Here is a 23,076-nt window from a genome sequence, read left to right as displayed (position 1 = left end):
GTGGTGGGGCACATAATGTTCACATATTTTGAAACAACTTAAAAAAAAACCACAGCAAAACCTATGCGGGTAAGCTCATTGCTGTAACAGACATCCCAAACACAATAAAGTTTATTTACTATAGTAAATAAATAAAATGAGAGTACTTTCAAGATAATTCGAATCAGTTTCCCAGGAGTCCAAGCGTTACCAAGTTATATCTGCTGCTGTTAGTTAACTGGCAGGACCCTTCTACAGGGATATCTAATAGTCGAGTGAAGAAGCCTTCAGAATATGCATGCCCCTTGACCCAGCAGTTTCTCTTCCTTCAATTATACTTTAGAATTAAGGTGGCGCGCAACTAGATAATTCTCGAGCTACTAGCATGAGTTAGCGCAGACTGTATCTCCCAAACTTGCCTGCTGGGAATCGCTGGTGGAATCCCTGTAGGGTTTTGTAGGTCTAAGGGAGGAACTGGGGAAGTCTGGAACACACCCCTCGGTGATTCCCAACCCAGAGTACACACTAGGCACCTGGGCAGGTGTTTTTGCTTTCTGTTTGTTAATACCTGGCCACCAGGACCAGGCACTAGCATTTTTGAAGGCTCTTGGGGAACTTCCAATGCACAGCTAAGGCCCAGAATCAGCACCCTTGGGCAGGCTTTGGTAAAAAGTTGTACAACAATTTTGTAAACGAATGTTTATTGGAAACATTTTACGAAAATCTTGTTAAAGTAACCGTGTACAAAAGCTCGTGTGCGTATGATTCCATTTCCTCAAATAGGAGTGTAAGACTGGAAATTAACTTTGGTAATGAGAAATGTGTGATCTTCATAGCTATTAGCACTTAAAAAGGTTTCACCATGAACAGCCAGGTGTGTTATATTAAGAAAACTTTTCAGATTTTTTTTTTTTTTTTTGCTGCATTGGGTCTTCGTTGTCGCGCTTGGGCTCAATAGTTGTGGCTCGCGGGCTCTAGAGCGCAGGCTCAGTGGTTGTGGCACGTGGGCTTAGCTGATCCACAGCATAAGGTATCTTCTCGGACCAGGGCGCGAACCCATGTCCCCTGCCTTGGCAGGCAGATTCCTAACCACTGTGTCACTAGGGAAGCCCGCAACTTTTCAGATTATAAGATGCATTTTTCCAGACAATAACGTCACCCAAATTTCTTGGGACCTTCTTTGCCTGGTACAACCCTCGGGGTGCCTCTGGGGGCGGACGTTGCTCGCCCATGCGCAGACTGCACCACAGCGTGGTGCTGTGGCACCGCGAGACTTCCGCAGCTCCCCCACAGGCCCCACCCCCATTTCCGGCTTTTCGCTCCGCCCACTCGGCGTCTCGGGATCCTCTCCCTGGCCCGGCTCCAGCAGCCTCGCTCTGGGTCCGCGCCACACTCTCCTCTGCGGGCGGCTGGCTTCCCGGCGGGTTTTGTTTGCGACGCTGTCGTGCCACAGCGCGCTTTACGGCCGCGGGGACGGAGCGAGCCGGTGCCAGGGCCTTTCCGGCCCGGAAACAGGACTGGCGAGCGAGGTTGATGCCCGGCGGCGGGGCGAGCGCGGCGTGTGGCCGTTTTCTTACCGCCGCGGAGCAAAGGAGGGCCCGGGAAGCGGCGGGGTCGGTGTCTAGGAGCGGGCCAGGAGGCTCCGGCTCCGGCGGCGGCAGAGGCGGAGCGGGTGGCCCCGGGCCGGGTTGTGGAGGCCCGGGGGGCCCCGCGTGCAGGATGAGCCTGACCCCGAAGGAGCTTTCGAGCCTGCTGAGCATCATCTCGGAGGAGGCGGGCGGCGGCAGCACCTTCGAGGGCCTGTCCACCGCCTTCCACCACTACTTCAGCAAGGCCGATCACTTCCGCCTGGGCTCTGTGCTCGTCATGCTGCTGCAGCAGCCGGACCTTCTGCCCAGCGCGGCGCAGCGCCTCACGGCGCTCTACCTGCTCTGGGAGATGTACCGCACCGAGCCGCTCGCCGCCAACCCCTTCGCCGCCAGCTTCGCGCACCTGCTTAACCCCGCGCCGCCCGCCCGCGGCGGCCAGGAGCCCGACCGGCCGCCGCTCTCAGGTAAGCCCGGGTCCTCCCGCCGGGAGCCCGCTGTGCGGCGCGGAGGGTGAGATCCGGCAGCTGCTGGGCCTTCACCCACACGTGAAATGGACTGTGTCCTTTTGAAATCCCTTCCGCACTCCCTCCACCGAGTAGGGACAAGTGGCAGCTTCACGGCACCGAAAATTACTCCTCCCAACAGTACGGGCCGTGAAACCGTGCCGCTTAGTGTTGGGCTTGACGCTTTAGTGCATCATGATGCAGTTCGTGCTCGTCACGCGCGTCTGAGGTGTGTGCAGTTGTAAGTAATGACACACAGGATCTGCCCTCCTACACCCCGGCTTTAAGTCTCAGGAGTCACCGAGAAGTCGTTCAGAACCCGAATACGTTGTTGAGCGGAAATGCACGTTCAGCAGCGTTTCAGGACTTTACAGCCGCCTTCTTGCTGTTAGGTGTCCTTGGTTAACGCGATGGGGGCAGAGGCTAGAAAGTGGTCTCAATTCACGGCCTAGACTGGAAGACGCAAGACTGCTGCACATTATGTAAAATGCATGCTCGTGCACCTTTAGTGAGAGCACTGGGTTGGATGCGAGGCCTCTTTTGCTATTTCTGTTTGTTTGTTTGGCTTATAAACAGAAATTTATTTCTCATCGTTCTGGAGGCTGGGAAGTCCAAGGTCAAGGCCCCAGCAGACTGGGCGTCTGGTGAAGGCCTGCTTCCTGGTTCACAGACAGCTGTCTTCACACTGTGTCCTCACATGGTGAAAGGGATGAGGGATCCCTCTGGGGTCTCTCTTCCCAGGGCACTAATCGCAGGGCTGTGATTGGGGGTTAGGATCAACACTTTAACATTCAGCCTACAGCCCAGGCTTAGCACGGTAATGGCACAATAAAGGATGATTATTTGAACCTGAATTCAACTGAAATTCAAGTAGAGCAAAACCCAAAACCATATACTTACTCTGTAGTTTTAAAAAAACTGTTCACTGTCATCTCCTCTACTAGAGGGAATTAAAGCTGGCCTGATAAGTTGCCTGACGGGACCACTAATTGTCTAAATTGGGAATCGACTATATTCTATCCAGTTTAACCCTCTCTGTTAACACGGGGAAACAGAGGTCCAGAGAGTTCGAGAAACTTGCCCAGAGACAGACAACTACTTTTGGGCTGGGCCAAGTGTAAGACCGGGGTTCCTTTCATTAACACCAACATCTTTTCATTTATGTGGCCTTTCACAGTTTACCAAGCACCTCTCAGCCCCATGACCTCACTTATTGTACTATATCCATGAGCGTACAGAGGTGGCTTTTGGGAGATTTTTTTGCATCCTCAGACCAGTGTTGCAATAGCTTATTCTATACTGACCCTTAAATTAAAAAAAAATATATGTACACACACATGTAAATGTGTGTGTACATATATATGGACATATGGAAGACACAGCACCACATCTCCCTGTGTCACCCCATGCGGGCCACACCCTGGCAGTCACAAAGCACAAAGAGAAAATGGTCTTCGGTTTGGGAATTCCTGAGTTGCCACTGATGCTTCAATACTAAAGGGCTTAGAAGTGTTTACACTTTCAAGAGGAGTAGGAACGTTTTAGGCTTCCCTTTAATGAGTCTCATTTTGAGACAGGATGGCAAGGTTGGCCAGCCGCTCTTCATGCAGTTTTTGTAGTAAGTCTTTCAAAGAATGAATGGTGAAGCCAATTCATTTCTCCTCCTGGAATTTGTCCTCTTCTTTTTCTTTGTTGTGAGGTTATATATTAAAGGTATGGGCATACAGACATTACAAAAGATAAGGGCTGTCACGTGAGGGAGGAAGTCAGACAACAAATGCAAAGAAACCTGTGGAAATTAAAAATCTGAACTCACAGGCAGCGAGGGAGGCGACACGGTCTTTTCACAGAGCCGTACACATGATGCAACTGTCCTCAAAAGCAGGAATGGAAAAAACTAGCCATTCAGCTGCAGAGCGAAGCTGGGGTCTTGGCTTTAGCGCTTTTTATGTCTTCAGCATTCGGCTGGGCAGCAAGTGCCTTTTCCAGAGTAGGCCAGAGAACATGAGTCCAGTTTGGTTTTTAAGGCTTGAGTCAGCTCTGTGGCCAGCAGCTCGTGGAGGGACACACCGTCGTGGGAGTACACCCCGTTTCTCCCAGTCCAGTCGTAACGCTTGGGGCCACTGGATGGTGAAGATAACCAGATTTGCTTGTTTGGGGTCTGCTTGTTGACCACGTACGTTCCTAGATCTCCACCCAGTTTAATTGTTAAAACACCATATTCCCAAAGGAGGCATCATAGCCTTCAAGTGTGTAAGGTTTGTCTGCAAGGTCTTGAGAAAACTCTGCTAAGGAATCCAGCGTCTCCTCGGCCAGTTTTGCATACGTGGTATCGTCCAGACGGCCAGCGTCACCCAGAGTTCCCATTGTCCTCAGATTCATCCAGCAGACGCCCTGCTTTTTGACATTCAGGATCTAGTTGAGGCAGCAGAGGCTCAGACTGGGCTGGCTGCCTGTGCAGGCCCTGGCAGCTGTAGAGCTGGGCGTCCTTCGTTGGCCGTGGCGCCCCGGCGTGGGCCTGGACATAGCCCGGGGGTGCCGAGCGGAGCAGAGGCTGGCAGCTGCATGGTGCTCCAGCGTCCACATCTGTTTGTTTTTTAAACTCAAGAGCTGCTTTATGAGACTTGATTTTGGGAGAAGACCTGAAGCCAGGAGAGGAGAAGGGCACAGAGGAGATGGTGATGAGTGATAAGGGTACCTGGAAGACTTGGAGGAGGACAGCGGTGGTGGGCGGAGCAGGTGGTGACAGGTGGGAAACAGTTTGATCTTACGGTCCTAAAGCAGTGAGGAAACAGGCGAGTGACCCCTTAAGGCAGGGACTGCTATTCAGGGAGCCAGAAGGTAAAGGCAGCAGATTTTGAGGTCAGGCCGGAGAATTTCTCCTTGCAGGGGAGGGCGTCTACGTTTAAGCTGGTCATGGTTCCTGCTGGCAACTCCTCTGGATCTAAAGCATCTTCTCGTGGATTTCCTGCACTGCCCTTACCTAAGAGGGGCAACCTGTGCATTCCATGAGATGTCTTTAGGGTACAGGTAGTGTGGGATTTGGGTCGGAGAGCCCTTTGAATTCTGTAGGATGGGTTAGGCAAAGGAACCATAACTTATATAATGTCACTCTTGAATGCGATGAGTTTAAACCTAGATGTAGGCCATAGACTGCATTGTAAACAGATTTGCCAGGGAAATCCACGGATTGGTTATTTTGCCTCTCTCTGCCTCAATTTCCGTGTCTGAAAATTGCAGATAATTATGAGAAATAAAAGTATTTACAATAAGCTTTATACATTACTATCGTCACTAGGTAGGGGTGGTGCTTAAATATACAACAGGGAATGTCAGTGTCAAGGCTTATTATACTGTGCGTCAAGGGGAGCATCTAATGGGTATATGTTCTGAAAGTTTTTCGGATGATTGTGCTGCAGAGCCAACGTTGAGAATGTATCTGGAAGTAAGTAGGATGGCTTCCTTGCACTCAAGAAGCTGCAGTCTGGTTGAAGAGACATAAACCTGATTGTAACCCAGTGTGGTTAAGGGCCGTACTAGATGTCACATGCACAGCACCTCGTACCACAGGAACTACAGCTGTGTAGCTGGAGGAACTTTGAGAGGGGGTGATGTTTTTGCTGGATATTGATTAGAGATGGTGGGGAGAGAAGGGTGTGGCCCTGTCACGTATTCTTAAAGAGCTGCGTATATTGGTTGTTTTGAAATCAGGAGTCAGAGAAAGTGAGAGATTTTATGCAACAGGAGTGTAGAACACATGGATTGGAGGGGGGTCAGGAGATGGGATTAGGAAAGTGGGTCAGGACCACGTTAGGAAGGTCTTATGAATGGTGCAGAAGTTTGGGGTTAATTCTGTGTAAACAGAATTAAAAATCTGTGAGCAGATTTGTACCTAGAAATATAACTCATTGGTAAGTGGGCGTGTGGACTGTGGGCGGTGAGTGGGTAGGAGTCCCAGCTGGGAGCTGGAACAGGGTCTGGCCACAGTGCGGTGCTGCGGTAGGATGGCCGCCGCCGGGTAAGCGGGCGGCTCTGGGATGAAAGGGAAGCATCAATGTCCAGCACTCTGGGAATTGTAGCCGTGCTGTGGACTGAAACAGGTGTGTGAAGTGTATTTGCGGAGCTAGTGATTGCTTCCTTGTCTCTTTAACTTTTACACAGTTGCTGGTAGCAGTAGAGAAGAAAAGCATTTCTGAGCATTGTAGCTTTTTTTGTTGTTGTTTTTGCCTGCATATGTAAGCTTCAGGCTTTGCAGGAATTGAAGCATGTTAGAAAACAAAGTTGATTTTTTTGTTTTGTTTTGTTTTGGTGGTGCTGTGCGGCTTGCGGGATCTTAGTTCCCCTACCACCAGGGATCAAACCCGGGCCCCAGCAGTGAGAGCGCCGGGTCCTAACCACTGGACTGCCAGAGAATCCCCCAAAACAAAGTTAATAGTTACAAAAACCTTAAGTTTCATTGCCACAAGTCATAGAATTTCAGTTGACATACAGTTAATCTAGAGATTATTTGAAGTATAAGGGAGGATGTGTGTAGGGTACATGCAAATAGTACACCATTTTGTATAAGGGACCCAAGCATCCTTGGATTTTAGTATACGCAGGGTGTCCTGGAACCAGTCCTTCTCAGGGACACTATTTAATTACATTTTGATGAATGTATCTATTTGGTTAAATGAATCTTCAATTGTAAGTTTGTCTTTAAAGGTACATGAGTTGAGGTGACAAGTAGCAAATGCTAATTTTACCAGACTCAAGATAATTTTTAAAAATAACCGTTAGAGAAGCTGCTGTACGTTCTTTTGTTTACAGGATTTTTGCCTCCTATAACTCCGCCAGAGAAGTTTTTCCTTTCCCAGCTGATGCTGGCCCCTCCACGGGAACTCTTCAAAAAGACACCGCGACAGATTGCCTTGATGGACGTCGGAAACATGGGCCAGTCTGTGGACATTAGCGGGCTTCAGCTAGCCCTGGCCGGTAAGGAGGGATCCCGCTTCAGGCATCTTTGTGTGCTAGCATTAGGCCTTTTTTCTTGAGGTACTCCATTTAAATGAAGGTCTTTGTAACTGTACTAAAAAGTTAGTATTTTCTGTGAAAAACATAGCTTCAGTACTGGATCCTTGCTATTATGGGATATAAATTTCCTTTTGAGTTTTCACTTGAATTGATTGCTTTTCCAGTTTAAGAAGAATGCTGAGTAAAACTTGGTCCGTTTAAAATTTTCCTGATGTCACTTCTACTCAAAGCGATCTACAAATTCAATGCAATTCTTATCAAAATCCCAACAATGTGTTTTGCAGAAATAGAAAATTCATATGGAATCTCAAGGGACCCAGAATAGCTGAAACAGTGTCATCTTGGCGCCTTTATCGAAAATCATTTGAATATATATATGGGAAGGTTTATTTCTGGGCTCTGTATTCCACGTCATTGGTCTGTTTGTCTTTTGTTTTTAATTTTTATTTATTTATATTTTTGGCTGCGTTGGGTCTTGGTTGCTGCACGCGGGCTTTCTCTGGTTGCGGCCAGCGGGGGCTACACTTCGTTGCAGTGTGTGGGCTTCTCATTGTGGTGGCTTCTCTTCATTGCGGAGCATGGGCTCTAGGCATGCGGGCTTCAGTGGTTGTGGCATGTGGGCTCAGTAGTTGTGGCTCGCCGGCTCTAGAGCACAGGCTTAGTTGCTCTGCGGCATGTGGGATCTTCCCGGACCACGGCTCAAACCCGTGTCCCCTGCATTGGCAGGCGGATTCTTAACCACTGCGCCACCAGGGAAGCCCGGTCTATTTGTCCTTATTCTAGTACCACCCTTTTGATTAGGGTGGCTTTTTTTCCCCAAATAAAAAGGGTTTTATTTGCAGGGGAGCAGGACACTAATCCAAGTCATACAGTAGCTTTTGTGAAATTGAGAGGTGTGAGACCTCCACCCTGTTCTTCTGTTTCAAGATTATTTGGGCACCTTCTGTTACACGTATAAGCAGATGAATGGGTGGTCTTGAAGCAAACTCCTGTAGTGATAGAAAATAAGGAGACCTTGAACAGGGTGGTCAGGGAGAGCCTCTCCGTGTAAGGATAAAGAGCAGCTTTTGCTAACCTGCTCTAAGCAGAAGTGCAGATGCATGGGTCTCATCACCTGAGAGCAATTCATTAGGGAAATTATAATCTGTAGCCAGATTTGTGAACCCTTGACTTCGTGATTAAGTGAGCTGCAGGGTTAATTTGATAGTGCCTCATCCTTAGACTTCATGCCCTGTGACATTTGGCATCTTGTATAAGGTGACATCTAATCTTCTCTTTCCTTGGGGCATTCTGAACCTTATTTATTTATTTATTTTAATTTATTTTATTTATTTATTTATTTTTTAAATTTTTGGCTGCACTTGTGTCTTCGTTGCTGTGCGCAGGCTTTCTCTCGTTGCGGCGAGCAGGGGCTACTCTTGGTTGCGGTGTGCGGGCTTCTCACTGCAGTGGCTTCTCCTATTGCAGAGCACAGGCTTCAGGCGCGCAGGCTTCAGTAGTTGTGGCACGCGGGCTTAGTAGTTGTGGCTCGCGGGCTCCAGAGCGCAGGCTTAGCAGTTGTGGCGCACGGGCTTAGTTTCTCTGCGGCACGTGGGATCCTCCCAGACCAGGGCTTGAACCCGTGTCCCCTACATTGGCAGGTGGATCCCCAACCACTGTGCCAGCAAGGAAGCCCTGAACCTTATTATTTTTTTTCTTAAGTATTTTGTTATTTATTTATTTATTTATTTTTGGCTGTGTTGGGTCTTCGTTTCTGTGCGAGGGCTTTCTCTAGTTGTGGCAAGCGGGGGCCACTCTTCATCGAAGTGCACGGGCCTCTCACTATCACGGCCTCTCTTGTTGCGGAGCACAGGCTCCAGACGCGCATGCTCTGTAATTGTGGCTCACGGGCCCAGCTGCTCCGCGGCATGTGGGATCTTCCCAGACCAGGGCTTGAACCTGTGTCCCCTGCATCGGCAGGTAGATTCTCAACCACTGCGCCACCAGGGAAGCCCTGAACCTTATTTTTAAAGTACTAAATATTAACAATATAACAATGGTTATTTTCTGAAACTAAGAGAACTCTTTTTCAGACTTTTAAGATTGAAGGTACACAAAAGTACTTGTTAGCTACTACTGCCAGATGCAATCTATTAACAGAAATAAAATAATTATTTTCTTAACCAAAGACACTATGAAAACTGGTTGCCGAGGTGATGGGCAATTTCAGTCACCTTACCTTTAGAAGTGACGTATATTCTGAGGTTTCTAGCTTTGTATTCAATAAAGTAAGAATCAAATCTAATTTCCTTTTCAACTTGTGATGACTTGAATCAGCCCATGAGAAAGTTTTAAAGTACATCAAGCTCAGGGACTTCCCTGGTGGTGCAGTGGTTAAGAATCCGCCTGCCAATGTAGGGGACACAGGTTCAAGCCCTGGTCTGGGAAGATCCCACATGCCGCAGAGCAATTAAGCCCGTGCGCCACAACTACTGAGCCTGTGCTCTAGAGCCTGTGTGCCACAACTACTGAACCCACGCTCCACAACTCCACAACAAGAGAAGCCACCACAATGAGAAGCCCACGCACCACAATGAAGAGTAGCCCCCGCTCGCTGCAACTAGGGAAAACCTGGGCACAGCAACAAAGACCCAACACAGCCAACAATAAATAAATAAAATAAATTTATAAAGTACGTCAAGCTCAGAAAGGAATATATGACTAGACTTAGGATTGAGAGGCTTGGCACAGTGGCTAAGCTGGCTGTCCCCTAGAGCTGTTTGCTGTCCTCTGCCCAGACTGAAGATGTCTTATTCATTTTCACAAGCGCTTAAGAAAAAAAGGGAAGTACACCTATCTTCTCTGGAGCTAGCCACACAGATCATCTGTACGGAGGCTGGCCTGAAATTCAGATGTCTTTACAGTGGGATCCAGGGACCAAAGGTGTACTTATGGATGATGCAGTTGCATTTTCCTAACTTTAAGAAAACAAGCAGACAAGTTAAACATCAGTAACCACAAGGGGCAGTTATAACTACAGTGTGTGTGCAATAGTATCTCGTTTTAACAGATTTTCCCCTGGTTCCTAATGGGATTGAATATCTTTTCAGATGTTTATTGGCCATACAAGCTTTTTAAAAAATATTTATTTGTTTGTTTTTATTTTTGGCTGTGTTGGGTCTTCGTTGCTGCACATGGGCTTTCTCTAGTTGCATCGAGTGGGGGCTACTCTTGCTTGCAGTGCGCAGGCTTCTCATTGTCGTGGCTTTTCTTGTTGCGGAGCACAGGCTGTAGAGCGCAGGCTCAGTAGTTGTGGCGCACGGGCTTAGTTGCTTCACGGCATGTGGGATCTTCCTGGGCCAGGGATCGAACCCGTGTCCCCTGCATTGACAGGCGGATTCGTAACCACTGTTCCACCAGGGAAGCCTCAGGCTTTTTAAAAATAAAACACTTGTTGGAAGTCATTAGCCCATTTTTTCCTATTTTTTAAAATTGATAATCTATCCTGAATCTGGCCCTTGTTTATGTGTTGTAGATCACTTTCTCCATTTAGTAGCTTCTCTTTTCACTCTCCTTGTGGTGCCCTCAGTTTTGAAGTGTTTCCTGTTTTAATCTGTTTCAGAACGCCAGTCTGAATTGCCAACTCAAAGTAAGGCCAGCTTCCCTAGCATTCTCAGCGACCCAGACCCGGATTCTTCTAATTCTGGATTTGACAGCTCCGTTGCCTCTCAGATCACGGAAGCTTTAGTCAGTGGACCAAAGCCACCTATTGAAAGTAGGTATATCTAATTTTGTATTCTTGGTTTTATGTTATCAGCGTCCCCCTGAGACTTTCTGGTTTTCTGAAACATCATGTTGTTTTCGTTGATACTTAAGCGTGAATTTTGTGTGTGTGTGTGTGCGGTACGCGGGCCTCTCACTGCTGTGGCCTCTCCCATTGCGGAGCACAGGCTCCGGACGCGCAGGCTTAGCGGCCATGGCTCATGGGCCCAGCCGCTCCGCGGCATGTGGGACCCTCCTGGACCGGGGCACGAACCTGTGTCCCCTGCATTGGCAGGCGGACTGTCAACCACTGCGCCACCAGGGAAGCCCTTAAATGTGAATTTTTAAAAATTTATTTTATTGAAGTACAGTTGATTTACAGTGTTGTGTTAATTTCTGCTGTACAGCAGAGTGATTCGCTTATACGGATATATATATATATATATATATGTACATTCTTTTTCATATTCTTTTCCATTTTGGTTTATTACAGGATATTAAATATAGTTCTCTGTGCTATACAGTAGGACCTTGTTGTTTATCCATTCTCTATATAATAGTTTGCATCTGCTAATCCCAAACTCCCAATCCATCCCTCCCCAATCCCCTCTTCCCCTTGGCAACCACAAGTCTGTTCTCTATGTCTGTGAGTCTGTTTCTGTTTCATGGATAAGTTCATGTGTGTCACATTTTAGACTCCACGTATAAGTGATATCATATGATATTTGTCTTTCTCTGTCTGACTTCACATAGTATGATAATCTCTAGGTGAATCCATATTGCTGCAAATGGCATTATTTCATTCTTTTTTATGGCCTAATAATATTCCATTGTATAAATATACCACATCTTCTTTATCGTTTCATCTGGTGATGGACATTTAGGTTGTTTCCATGTCTTGCCTATTGTGAATAGTGCTGCTGTGAACATAGGGGTGCATGTATCTTTTTGACTTAGAGTTTGGATATATGCACAGGAGTGGGATTGCTGGATCAGAAGGTAACTTTGGAACCTCCATACTGTTTTCTATAGTGGCTGAACCAATTTACATTCCCGTCCATAATGTAGGAGGGTTCTCTTTTCTCCACACCCTCTCCAGCATGTTATTTGTAGATTTTTTAATGATGGCCATTCTGACTGGTGTGTGGTGGTATCTCACTGAAGTTTTAATTTGATCTGCATTTCGCTAATGATGAGCAATGATGAGCATCTTTTCATGTGCCTGTTGGTGATCTGTGTGTCTTCTTTGAAGAAATGTCTCTTTAGGTCTGCTCATTTTTTGATTGGGTTGTTTGTTTTTTTCTGTTGTTGAGTTGTATGAGCTGTTTGTATGTTTTGGAAATTAAACCCTTGTTGGTCGTACCATTTGCATATGTTTTTTCCCAGTCTGTAGGTTGTCTTTTCATTTTGTTTATGGTTTCCTTTGCTGTATAAAAGCTTGTAAGTTTGATTAGGTCCTATTTGTTTACTTTTGCTTTTATTTCTATTGCCTGGGAGAATGACCTAAGAAAACATTGGTAGGATTTATGCCAGAGAATGTTAAACATGAATTTAGTGAGAAACTTCCTAGTATAGTGTCTGGAACATAGTAGAGATGCTCAATAAAAGTTAGTTTCTTGGGCTTCCCTGGTGGCGCAGTGGTTAAGAATCCGCCTGCCAGTGCAGGGGGACACGGGTTCAAGCCCTGGTCTGGGAAGATCCCACATGCCGCGGAGCAACTAAGCCTGTGCGCAACAACTACTGAACCTGCGCTCTAGAGCCCATGAGTCACAACTACTGAGCCCACACGCCTAGAGCCTGTGCTCCATAACAAGAGAAGCCACCGCAATGAGAAGCCTGTGCACAGCAACGAAGACTAGCCCCTGCTCACAACAACTAGAGAAAGCCTGCACGTCAACAAAGACCCAATGCAGCCAAAAATAAATTAATTTTAAAAACTTTAAAAAAAAAAAGTTAGTTTCTTTTTTAATAAAAATGCCAAGGTTTTGGGAATTCCCTGGTGGTCCAGTGGTTAGGATGCCATGCTTCCACTGCAGGGGGTGCAGGTTCCATCCCTGGTCAGGGAACTAAGATCCCACATGCTATATGATGCAGCCAAAAAAATCCCAAGTATTTTTTATTACATACCTATCATCAGCATATCTAAGGATATAAATTCTCTGATTTTACTGAAATGAGTTTATTTTTGTAGTTTATTACCTTTTTGTTTTATACTTCATTAATCGTATCATTTTCCATTGCAGTTTTACTGATCTTATAGCTCTTAATTCAAAGAAAACTCCTATTGAACTTGAAATAATAGAGCATTTTTTAAAAATTAATTTATTTATTTTTGGCTGTGTTGGGTCTTTGTTGCTGCGCACGGGCTTTCTCTAGTTGCGGTGAGTGGGGGCTACTCTTCGTTGCAGTGCATGCACTTATTGCAGTGGCTTCTCTTGTTGCGGAGCACGGGCTCTAGGCATGCAGCCTCAGTTGCCCCACGGCATGTGGGATCTTCCCGGACCAGGGCTTGAACCTGTGTCCCCTGCATTGGCAGGCGGATTCTTAACCACTGTGCCACCAGGGAGTCCTGCATTTTTTGGTTTTATACGATTCTGTGTCGTTTTAATGATGAAGGCATGCTTTCTGCTTAGGGATAAGAACATGTTCTCCAGACTATAGTGTCACCTTGAGTTTAAAACTTACACTGTGACTTTTAATGCCATTTACAGTAGGTTTTTGGAATAAATAAGTCTCAGCTAGTCACAGTGTGTGGGAAGGTCCAAGGCACAGATGGGTTGTATTTAATACTTGCTCGGGCACATCTTTGACTTGAATGGGCCACTGGAAAGGTGTGTAAGAAGCAAGTCAATCAGATATTAGGTCTGAGTCTAGCTGAACACCAGGCATCCTTGCCTCATGGGAACTTTCTCTTTATCACATAGGTATAACTTCTCGTGAAATGTTAAAAACGTTCTTTTTGTAAATGGGCTGCAGAGATTCAGGTGCTAGTTCTGGCGATATATGTGAAGAGATGGTGTAGTTTAAGACAAAGGGATGATTCTTAGCCAGACACAGACATTTTCAGTAAACCAGGGGACCTAGTAATCTCAAATTTGGCCGGGGCTCGGTCCATGAGGAGTTAGTTAGCCATCTTAGACCCTACGTGGGAACCAAAGTGAGGGGTGAAATTTGCTGAGAAGTCCCAGACAGCATTTCTTTTAGTGGGTTTGTAACTTAGGGATCAATCTTGTTTTGTAAAATAGTTGAGGTATTAAATTGAGTGACTTCACTGTTCTGTTGTATTTTTACTGTTTTAAGAAAATGATACAGCATTTGTGAATTTAGGGGTTTATGAAAGTCCAGATTCATTTGAGCATGTCAATAGTCAACCGTACCTTTCCCCTACCATTTCATCTCCACATAATTTGCTACTTCAGGGTTATAAGATGCAAAAACAAAACCAGTATACATCATATGGTCTCTGAATAAAATTGTGCTGAGAATAGGATGAGTGAGATCAACTAGTGTTTTATTTTTCCCATCCAGACTTACCCATGGAGTAAGTTGTGTCCTTCTGCGATTGAGTGGTGATCATGCTTGAACTAGGACTTGTCAGGTGGTGGTAATGTTTTCCTCTCCTCCCCCAAAATAGATTTGGTCTCTGACATCATAATGTTATGTCAGTGTTTCAGTTTCTTGTGTTCTGAATAAAACCCTGCCTTTATGTCCTTTCTGCTTCTAATTTTCAAGTCAGAGTGTTGCTGTGTTGTCCTTATTAAGAGGTGTCACTGCACTTCACTAAGCGGAATCTGTGAGGTTTATACACACATGTTGCGGGGTCAGCCGAGTGACAGAAGCAGTCAGACACGCTACTTTGATTACAGGCCATTTTCGGCCGGAGTTTATCCGTCCACCACCTCCGCTCCACGTGTGTGAGGATGAGCTGGCTTGGCTCAATCCAACCGAGCCCGACCACGCGGTTCAGTGGGACAAGTCGATGTGTGTGAAGAACAGCACTGGCGTAGAGATCAAGCGAATAATGGCCAAAGCCTTCAAAAGCCCCTTATCTTCTCCTCAGCAGACACAGGTATGGATTTATTGTAAACATTTTCCTGTATTTAATTCACCAGGTGTTTTCGTTTTTCATAAAGTGATAAATGACCAGTAACGTGATGTTGGCAGCGTGAGCCAGCAGCAGGAGGCGTGGCTCTGAAGCTCTGTTCTGCCCCCCACCCCCCCTCGGCTCACTTCACTCTGGTGGGGCTCGAAGCCTGGTGCCCGAAAACCTAGCGACTTTTGTGTGGGATGAGTTTGACTCTGGAGCGTAGGATGGCGCGCACTCCTGCTCTGCGCTGCCGGGCGCTTTATGTACATTGTTACTAAGCTGGACAGGACTCCAGGAGGGTAAGCGGAATCATTAACATTTAACCAGGAAGGTAAACTAGCACCCATCACACAGCTGGTTAATGGTGGATTCAGAATAGCGCCCCCGCACCCAACTGTGACGCTTCCCGCGGGGGAAAGGCAGAACACCGTGGGCGGTTCCGGTTGGTGAGCTTTATTCTTCAGTTGGTACACTTTCACATTAGAACCTGCCAGGAGCTACATTTCCAGCGTAGTTCATTTTGCTTACCAGGCCATCATGCAACAGTGCATGTGTACATACACGGAGACAGGGCAAGGAGCACAGAACATTCAGAATGTACCAATTTGGCAGAAGAAACTGTCTTTGAAGACACCTATTTGAGTGAGCGTGTGCAGTGTGCCGGGCAGACAGCCCCTCCCCCTGCCCGTCCCCGCCTCAGGCATCTGTTCCCCTCGGCGCTGGGTGGGGCTTTGGTTCCTGATGTTCCCCGATGACCTCTGTGATCTGTGCTTTTCCGGAGAACTAGTCGGTAAGATTATTTTTAACAAATGACATGGAAAAAAAAACCTACAAAGGACTTAAGGATGATATTGTTAAAATCCACACAGTATTCAAACAATACTGATTCTGGTTTAATGCCCGGGATGCATTAGTGTCGTTTATAAACTGTTGTGAAGGTGCCTGGTTTTAGTATCTGACATTTAAAATGTAAAGTTTAAAATATCAAAGAATGATGATCATGGATTTGAAGGAAGACATTTATAAAGTTGGTTCAGTGCAGATAATTTTACAACTTTTCTTTATAAAAATACTTTGTTTTTTTGTACGCATGCAGGAAAGACAATTCCTCATTTGACTCAGGAACCTCTGTTTTTCTCTTTCTAAAAATTTGATTATATTTAGCTCCTTGGAGAGTTGGAAAAGGACCCCAAACTTGTTTATCATATTGGCCTCACTCCAGCCAAGCTTCCTGACCTAGTGGAAAACAACCCTCTAGTCGCTATAGAAATGTTGCTGAAGTTAATGCAGTCAAGCCAGATCACTGAGTATTTTTCGGTTCTGGTCAATATGGACATGTCATTACATTCAATGGAAGTTGTAAACCGGTAAGTTTCTATGCGCGATCAAATGCGGACAGGGGTGTGTATATAGATCCGGATTAAATGATTAGAAGGGAAAAAGCAGCAAGTTTTTTTTTCCCCTGATACACTGTTAGTCTGAGAAAACCCATTAAATAAATAATCTGAGCCTTAGTGTTGACTGCATGTGAACTTGGAGAGTATTCCAAGTATTTCGCACTAGTAGCAGCATCAGTGAAACTTAATCGCTAAGATTTATCTCCTGTGTATGGTTGTATATTCTTTACACAAATTACAGATACTGCATTATTTCTCGTTAGAGACTAACAGCTGTTATCAGTATGGGTCTGGGAGCTGAGGAAATTCTGGGAATGCCCTTCCTAGAATTCATCGTTCCTCGCACTGTTCTCTGAACCTTTCTTTGATTTGGCCTCCTTGCTCCGTTGTCACCAACTGTCAGGGAAACAATACATTCCCTTCTCTGTGTGCTCTGAGTAGTGGTTTCTCACTTTGTTATTTTGCTTACAAATATGTCTTAGGTAAATTACAAATTCCATAGGCTTGGGGGGTTAGCTTGGGAGCCTACTGTTTATTAAGCTGTCTGTGGGTAGTGTAGCCATATGTGCAGGCTTGCCTGATGTGGTCCCAGTTTAGGCTTCTCATCCTCAGCTCTGCTCCATGTGGTGTCTTGTTCCGGGGGCTAAATTATATAGTTTTTCTGCTCATGGGGCGGTCCATTCTGAGTGCTACGCAACTGCACTTCAGTTGAACACTCACTCGTTTGTAAGTTGGGGATTAATTGTTTTTTAACCTACTTAAAGCTGTACTAAAGAATATGTCCTGGGAATCCCTGGCGGTCCAGAGGTTAGGACTCTGCACTTTTACTGCCAAGGGCCCAGGTTCCATCCCTGGTGGGGGAACTAAGATCTTGCAAACCACATGGTGTAGCCAAAAAACCCCCCCAAAACAAAAAAAACCACAATGAAGTTATAATCAGCTGGTGGGAAAAGCCTGGCTGGAAGCCGAGGGATCCCAAGCGTGTGTGTAGGAGCGCGCAGATTTGTGGGAGGGAAGCACGAGGTAGTCACCTTTAACTTTCTGTGCCGGCAAAACCGGCTGGCCGCTTGCTGACCTGCGGCTTCATTTCTGCGCTCTCCTCCAGGCCTTCGGCCGTTCCCTGTTACTGAGACTCACTCCTCTTTGGGGGCTGCCTCCTGCTCGGGGCCTCTGGGCCGACCATGCTCTAAGTGCCCGCTTACTGTCTAAACCAGCCGTTAGGCACTTAGTCCGAGAATACCCGCACCTTTTTATCAGTGGTGCAGAAGTAATTTCAAGGACAGGGTCTGCTCTGCGTGCGCCACCCCCATCATGGTGCATCACCCACAGGTGGTGTTTCCTTGGAGCACGGGTTCCTCAGCCTTGTGGAAAAAAGTTCTATAATCAAATAAGTTTAGAAAACTTTTGGAAATTCATACTGTATAGTTAGCATAGCACACACCTTTATCTGAGCATGAAATTCCTACTTTACCCTCCCCCCACCCCACCTTAAAACATTTCACAGAATCCTTTGGAAAACACCAGCCGCCCCTTGAAGACTCTAGACCAAGGTGCCTTTTGCTACCTTCCAGCCAGGGCTTTCCCACCAGCTCCTGAGTGTGCCACGCCCGTCCCCGATTCCACAGTTCACTCAGATTATCCACTTAGCTGGAAGGACACCACTTCTCTCCTTGGGTTTCCGTTTAAGTCATTTGCTCTGTTGACTTTTCCCGAGTCTTTCACTTACATCACTCTGTGCAAACGCCACATGTTAGCACTTAGTTATACACTGTGCTGTTCAGTTACTACCACGCCTTTCTTCACATGCGTTCCTTGCATAGCACTTGTCTGTAATCAGGTTAGTAAGCGGTACTTACGTGGACAGAATAACTGCCCGGGTTGTTAGAGCTTGGACGATTCAGCCAGGAACACACAGGGACATGGTGCTCAATGTGTATTGCACGTGTAATGCTAAGTGTAGACCTGAGAAAAGGAAGTGTCACTTATTAGCGGCAGTGGGGGGGGGCTCCGAGGTTTACTTGCATAAACTTCTTTAAAACTAGGTAACTAGATTATATATCAGAATTTTTCACTAAATGACCAAAGGAAATTTTAGATTTTATGGTGAACGGTGTTTTAAAATGTTATTAGCAAATAAAATTAACAGCCCTTTCTAACTTTATGAAACAGACTAACTACAGCTGTTGATCTACCTCCTGAATTTATTCACCTTTATATATCAAATTGCATTTCTACCTGTGAACAAATTAAAGATAAATATATGCAGGTAAGTAAGAGAAATTTTTGTAAATTTTATAAATACCTGCCCAGAAAACGCACACTAAAATTAGTTTCTTTTTCAGAATCGTCTGGTGCGTCTCGTGTGTGTCTTTCTCCAGTCCTTGATCCGTAACAAAATCATCAACGTGCAGGACTTGTTTATAGAAGTGCAGGCCTTCTGTATTGAGTTCAGCAGGATACGAGAAGCTGCAGGCCTCTTCCGGTTGTTGAAGACCTTGGACACTGGGGAGACACCTTCTGAGACCAAGATGTCCAAGTGATAGCTCGTCGGGACCACCTGTTCATCGTTCAGCTATGCTGTGCTTTTCATTTTTAAAAGTGTTCAGACCCTGAGTGATTGCTTGGCTTTAATGCGTATAAACACCAGTTTATCCACTTAAAGCAAAGTTTTGCTTTCCTGGATGACTTTTTATTTTTGGTAAGAACTTGGACGAATGTGTCTTGTAGGTGTCTCGCTGATGATTATCCATTGGGGCTGTCATCCCAAACGAAGTCACTGCACAAAGTAGATGAGGTCTTCAGCTGAAGAGCAAGGTGCCTGTTTTTGCTTAAGATGTAAGTCACGGGCTTCAGATAAGGCAAGAATACCGTTTTCCTGAGGTTCCAACGTTGAAAGTGTTTAGTGAGAGTAAATTGAAGACACTCTCAAGAACCTGCCTTACTGCCCCTGAGGTCTTGAGGCATCATCACATGACGGTATTCTGACCCTTGAACTTCTCACTGGGTGCAGTGTGAGCCTCGGACACCCGTGTACCTTATCCTTTCTTGTCATGGGGACCTAAGAGACAACAGCGGGCTGCCTACAGACGTGGGAATTCTTAGAAACCTTTTCCGAGACTATAAGAGCTGGTAGTTTTCTGGGCCTTCTCTCTTAACAGTCTAAAAGAGCGTCGGTACTTCAGGAGGAAGGACGGCACCGGGGGCCGTGCTGCACGGCTGCTCACCGAGTGGGCTTTGTGCCCTCCCCGTGGCGTCCTGTGGGCTGTTTAACCCCTCATTTAACTCTGGACAGCAGTGCCTTACATTAAAGTTTTCTATGAACTCTATTATCTGATGTATTTTTCACTCAAAGACATCATGAAAAATTCCCCATCTGCTGAGGTACTTTCAAAGCGTATTCTTCATAGGAACAGGAATCACCTCCCAATCCAACCCTTAGCAAAAGTTAAAGGATACCAAGCCGAGGGGTTTTAAGATGAGTACAGATTCCCACCTTGTAATATTGGCAAAACAGTACTCTTAGATTTATGAGAAATTTTAGCTTCGTTATTCTTGCGAAGGGTAGTGATTTATAAATATACTTGCTTCAAGGAAATAAGGACCCAAACTGATATAACAGGTGCACCTTCAGACATCTAAATGATGGCAACAGTTGACTTCTCTCAACACCTAATGGCTGGCATCACCGTTTTGCATGTTACCACTGGGCAAAGAAACAGTTCATTATTCACATACTCTCTGGAATGGTGAAGTGTCGACCGCGCCTCGCCGCAAGCCTCCCAACCTCAGGCTCCAGGCCCTGCCGATTCCTGGTCACGCTGAGCCTCCTGGCTGGCAGCCCCGGGACGCACGCACGTCACTGCCTAACGCGAGTTTTCTCAGTGAGGTACCTCACCAGCGCTCAGGAGCAGCAGCCAGGGCGACAACACTGTGCCTGGGGTCCATTCCAAACTGAAATCACCAACGAGAAGCACAACATTTCGGACATGTGGGACTACATAGAGCACAAAAGGACACCTGCTGACAGTCTGAGCTGAAACTAGAAGACAGCATCCATCCTCCCATCCAGCCTCAGCCTCACCTGGTAGGGCGCGTGCCAGCAGCTCAGCAGGGTCACTGCCCCCGGGGTGTCCACGAGCCACCGCAGATGTGCTACACACACTGGTTTGGAGCTGCAAGTGTGCTTCTGTGGGCACATCTGCAGACATGGCCTGAGACTAAAGACAGACCACTGTGCATCGTTTCCAGATTACAGTACTGGTGTTTACTTGACAGAGGAAAGGTTTTCAAATTTATTTTAAATAAATAGCTTACAAAGAATAGTAATTATATTTAGAGAACATTAAAAAAAAAAAACAGTCAAGATACAGTTACACCACCAGCAAAAAGTTCTTCATTAAACATTTAAAAGTAGAAGAAAGTTTACCTGAAATAAAAGAAACAATAATCCTGGGATTCAATAAACTGCAGTCAACTTTTAAGTGTCATCAGACGAGTTCAGTTTAACTGTCATGTTTTTTAAAAACCACACCTTGAATTCTCTGGACTTTTAGTTCCAATCTGTTGTAGCTTTAGTATCTTCAAATTACCTGTTAAAAAGAAGACGGCAAGGAGACCTGTTAAGAAGATGACATCTTAGGGTAGAAAGTTCAAAAAAGCATTTGCAATCCTAAAATTTAACTATTTCAAATACCTCTCTTTAACAGTATTATTTCGTTAAGTAACTTTAAGGAAATGGTATCACTCAATTTTTATTCTTATAGAATACAGATATACTTTCATAAATTTTAAGTAGCGTGTACTACTGTATTATGCATTTTGTGATGATTCACATTCCCGTGGTGAACAGTGGATCACACATCTATTTTAAATGCTATTAGGGTGATATCCCTAAAATATTTTGAGGGTTAAAATGGAAAATTAACGCATGGGAAGAACTTTTTACATACTTGTTAAAATTCCTGCACCCTGTACCAAGAGATTTTGCTAGTTTCCTTTTGTACCTGGTCTTTTCTTTTTATGCAGTCACTACTGTTCTTATGAGGAAAATCCTTGAGGAAAGAACTTCCATAATCCTGGGATTCAGTAACTGTAATCAGCCCAACAGAAAGTACTAGTGTTCTCAAGTTTCTCTTTAGCCCTTAATACACAAGCCTACAACTCATCAAAAAGAATGGATTGACTTTTCTTGTACTCATTTTAAACAAATGTAATGCAGATATTTTTTTTGATTTACAACTTATTTTATATTTATACTTTGCTGTTAGAACACGGGCAGATCTCTAGCTGCATGGCTGATGATATTGTAGACGTTTCACTTTCATAACCAGTAATACAAGTACTAGTATTTTTGATGAATGAAATGCTTATAAGTGTTTTTAAAACTTCAAAAACGAAATTAACTGGGAAAAGCGTAGGTGGCTTTTCTGGTTGGTTGTTGCGTCACAGAAGCACAGCGTGCGCCACACAAGACGAGCTCTGGTTCAGGCCAGCGTCCCATGCTCTGTAAATCTCAAAGCAGGGCTTACAGTGAGCCCAAAGAAACTGACGAAAACATGTCATTACCTCAGGTTCTAGTTAGCGATATCTGCATGCTCACTTAACCTCAGCCCTCACTGATCACATCAACTTTAATGTGCTCAAAGGAAGGCTACAGCCAAAGGAAGCCATCTTACTGGGGAATCTGGTTACGCTGGGTATTGTGTCCAAGTAAAAACACACCCGGTTCCTGAAGGTCTATTACTGTTATTGTTTTCATGGGTCTGGTGGTCTTTGATTCAGCAAGTGTATCCTAAAGCATGTAGAGAGGTACTTACTGCATGTTCAAGCCCTGAAGTTGCCCCAAGGTTCACTGATTATCTTAAAAATATCTGAGCTCGCTGGAAAGGCCTATCTTGGAAATCTTGCCCTGACATTACTGAGGTCAGACCAGAGGTTCGCTTCAGGAGGTTTTGTCATCGTGCGCCCACAGAGAGCCAACTGCTGAGGGACACACTGCAATTCGGCCTTTTAGTGTCATCATTCCTCAGTAACTACAGGGAGGGAGCAGTCTTTCAGGAAAGGCTCTGCGGATTCAAGATCCCTAAAAGGACAGCATGCAAAGAGCTATTACCTGCTCCAGGTGCTGTGTGTACGCCTCCCCTCTGGGCGTCGTGGCTTTCTGATGGGAAGCCCGGAAGCAGCATGGCAGGCAATAGCCTGCGGGGTGTTCACATCCATGGGTACACTGCCCTCCTCCACAGGCTGCCTGAGGCTCTTAGTTAAAAAGAAAAAATACTGTCTCTACATTATTTGTGAAGAAATGGTCTTCATGACAACTGTCAGAAGGAAATCGATTACTGCCATAAATAATATAACCTTAACTACATCTCTCATTTACTAATCTTTCTTCATTGACATTCCCCAGATTCCCAGCATTTTATCAAGTTTCTATTTCAGCAAAAATTCTAGTAATATTTGACCCTTTATCATGTTTATTTCCACCTAAGAAAAGCGTATCAAAGGAAACATTTTCCTTTCGAAGTACTGAAGTTTTGTCTGAAGTACTGAAGTTTTGTCTTCTCTTGCTAATTTCTTTATCTGCTGTTAAAGACTTGTGTTTCTAGAAATAAGAGCACTATAATTTTTCCAATCTCTTCTATTTATAACTTAGGGTTCAAACTTCTGAATTAAGGAAAGCTCTAGCTGACAGCCACTGATTAAGAACTCACACTTCCATAATCATCAAAAACAATTTACCTTGATCTGTCACAGTATTCTTTTTAAAA

At 45.4% G+C, this 23,076-nt stretch overlaps 1 protein-coding gene, 1 non-coding gene and 1 pseudogene across 2 annotated transcripts; 1 reads left to right on the top strand and 2 right to left on the bottom strand.

Annotated features, from left to right (window-relative positions):
• The first annotated feature begins 1,209 nt into the window (after nucleotides 1-1,209).
• CNOT11 (CCR4-NOT transcription complex subunit 11) lies at nucleotides 1,210-19,635 on the top strand. Its single transcript, XM_060027263.2, has 7 exons — nucleotides 1,210-2,032; nucleotides 6,881-7,045; nucleotides 10,686-10,838; nucleotides 14,692-14,894; nucleotides 16,077-16,279; nucleotides 18,479-18,575; nucleotides 18,652-19,635. Exons 1-7 carry the CDS (start codon nucleotides 1,210-1,212, stop codon nucleotides 18,847-18,849), a joined length of 1,842 nt encoding a protein of 613 aa, XP_059883246.2. The 3' UTR covers nucleotides 18,850-19,635.
• Nucleotides 3,914-4,657, bottom strand: LOC132435561 (frataxin, mitochondrial pseudogene; annotated as a pseudogene).
• Nucleotides 19,636-22,225: 2,590 nt separating the features above from the next.
• LOC132435654 (small nucleolar RNA SNORD89) lies at nucleotides 22,226-22,339 on the bottom strand. The gene has a single exon (XR_009521597.1). It is a non-coding gene; the product is annotated as a small nucleolar RNA SNORD89 (small nucleolar RNA).
• Nucleotides 22,340-23,076: the final 737 nt, after the last annotated feature.

Source organism: Delphinus delphis, chromosome 12, assembly GCF_949987515.2.
Source record: "Delphinus delphis chromosome 12, mDelDel1.2, whole genome shotgun sequence".
In the NCBI taxonomy this organism is placed as follows: Eukaryota; Metazoa; Chordata; class Mammalia; order Artiodactyla; family Delphinidae; genus Delphinus; species Delphinus delphis.
This window is presented reverse-complemented; position numbering and strand designations above follow the sequence as displayed.

Coding starts and splice junctions, on each gene's coding strand:
- CNOT11 (XM_060027263.2), top strand. CDS start 1,210: ATGCGCAGACTGCACCACAGCGTGGTGCTGTGGCACCGCGAGACTTCC. Junction 7,046..10,685: donor GCTTCAGCTAGCCCTGGCCG/GTAAGGAGGGAT, acceptor AATCTGTTTCAG/AACGCCAGTCTGAATTGCCA. Junction 18,576..18,651: donor TTAAAGATAAATATATGCAG/GTAAGTAAGAGA, acceptor TTTCTTTTTCAG/AATCGTCTGGTGCGTCTCGT.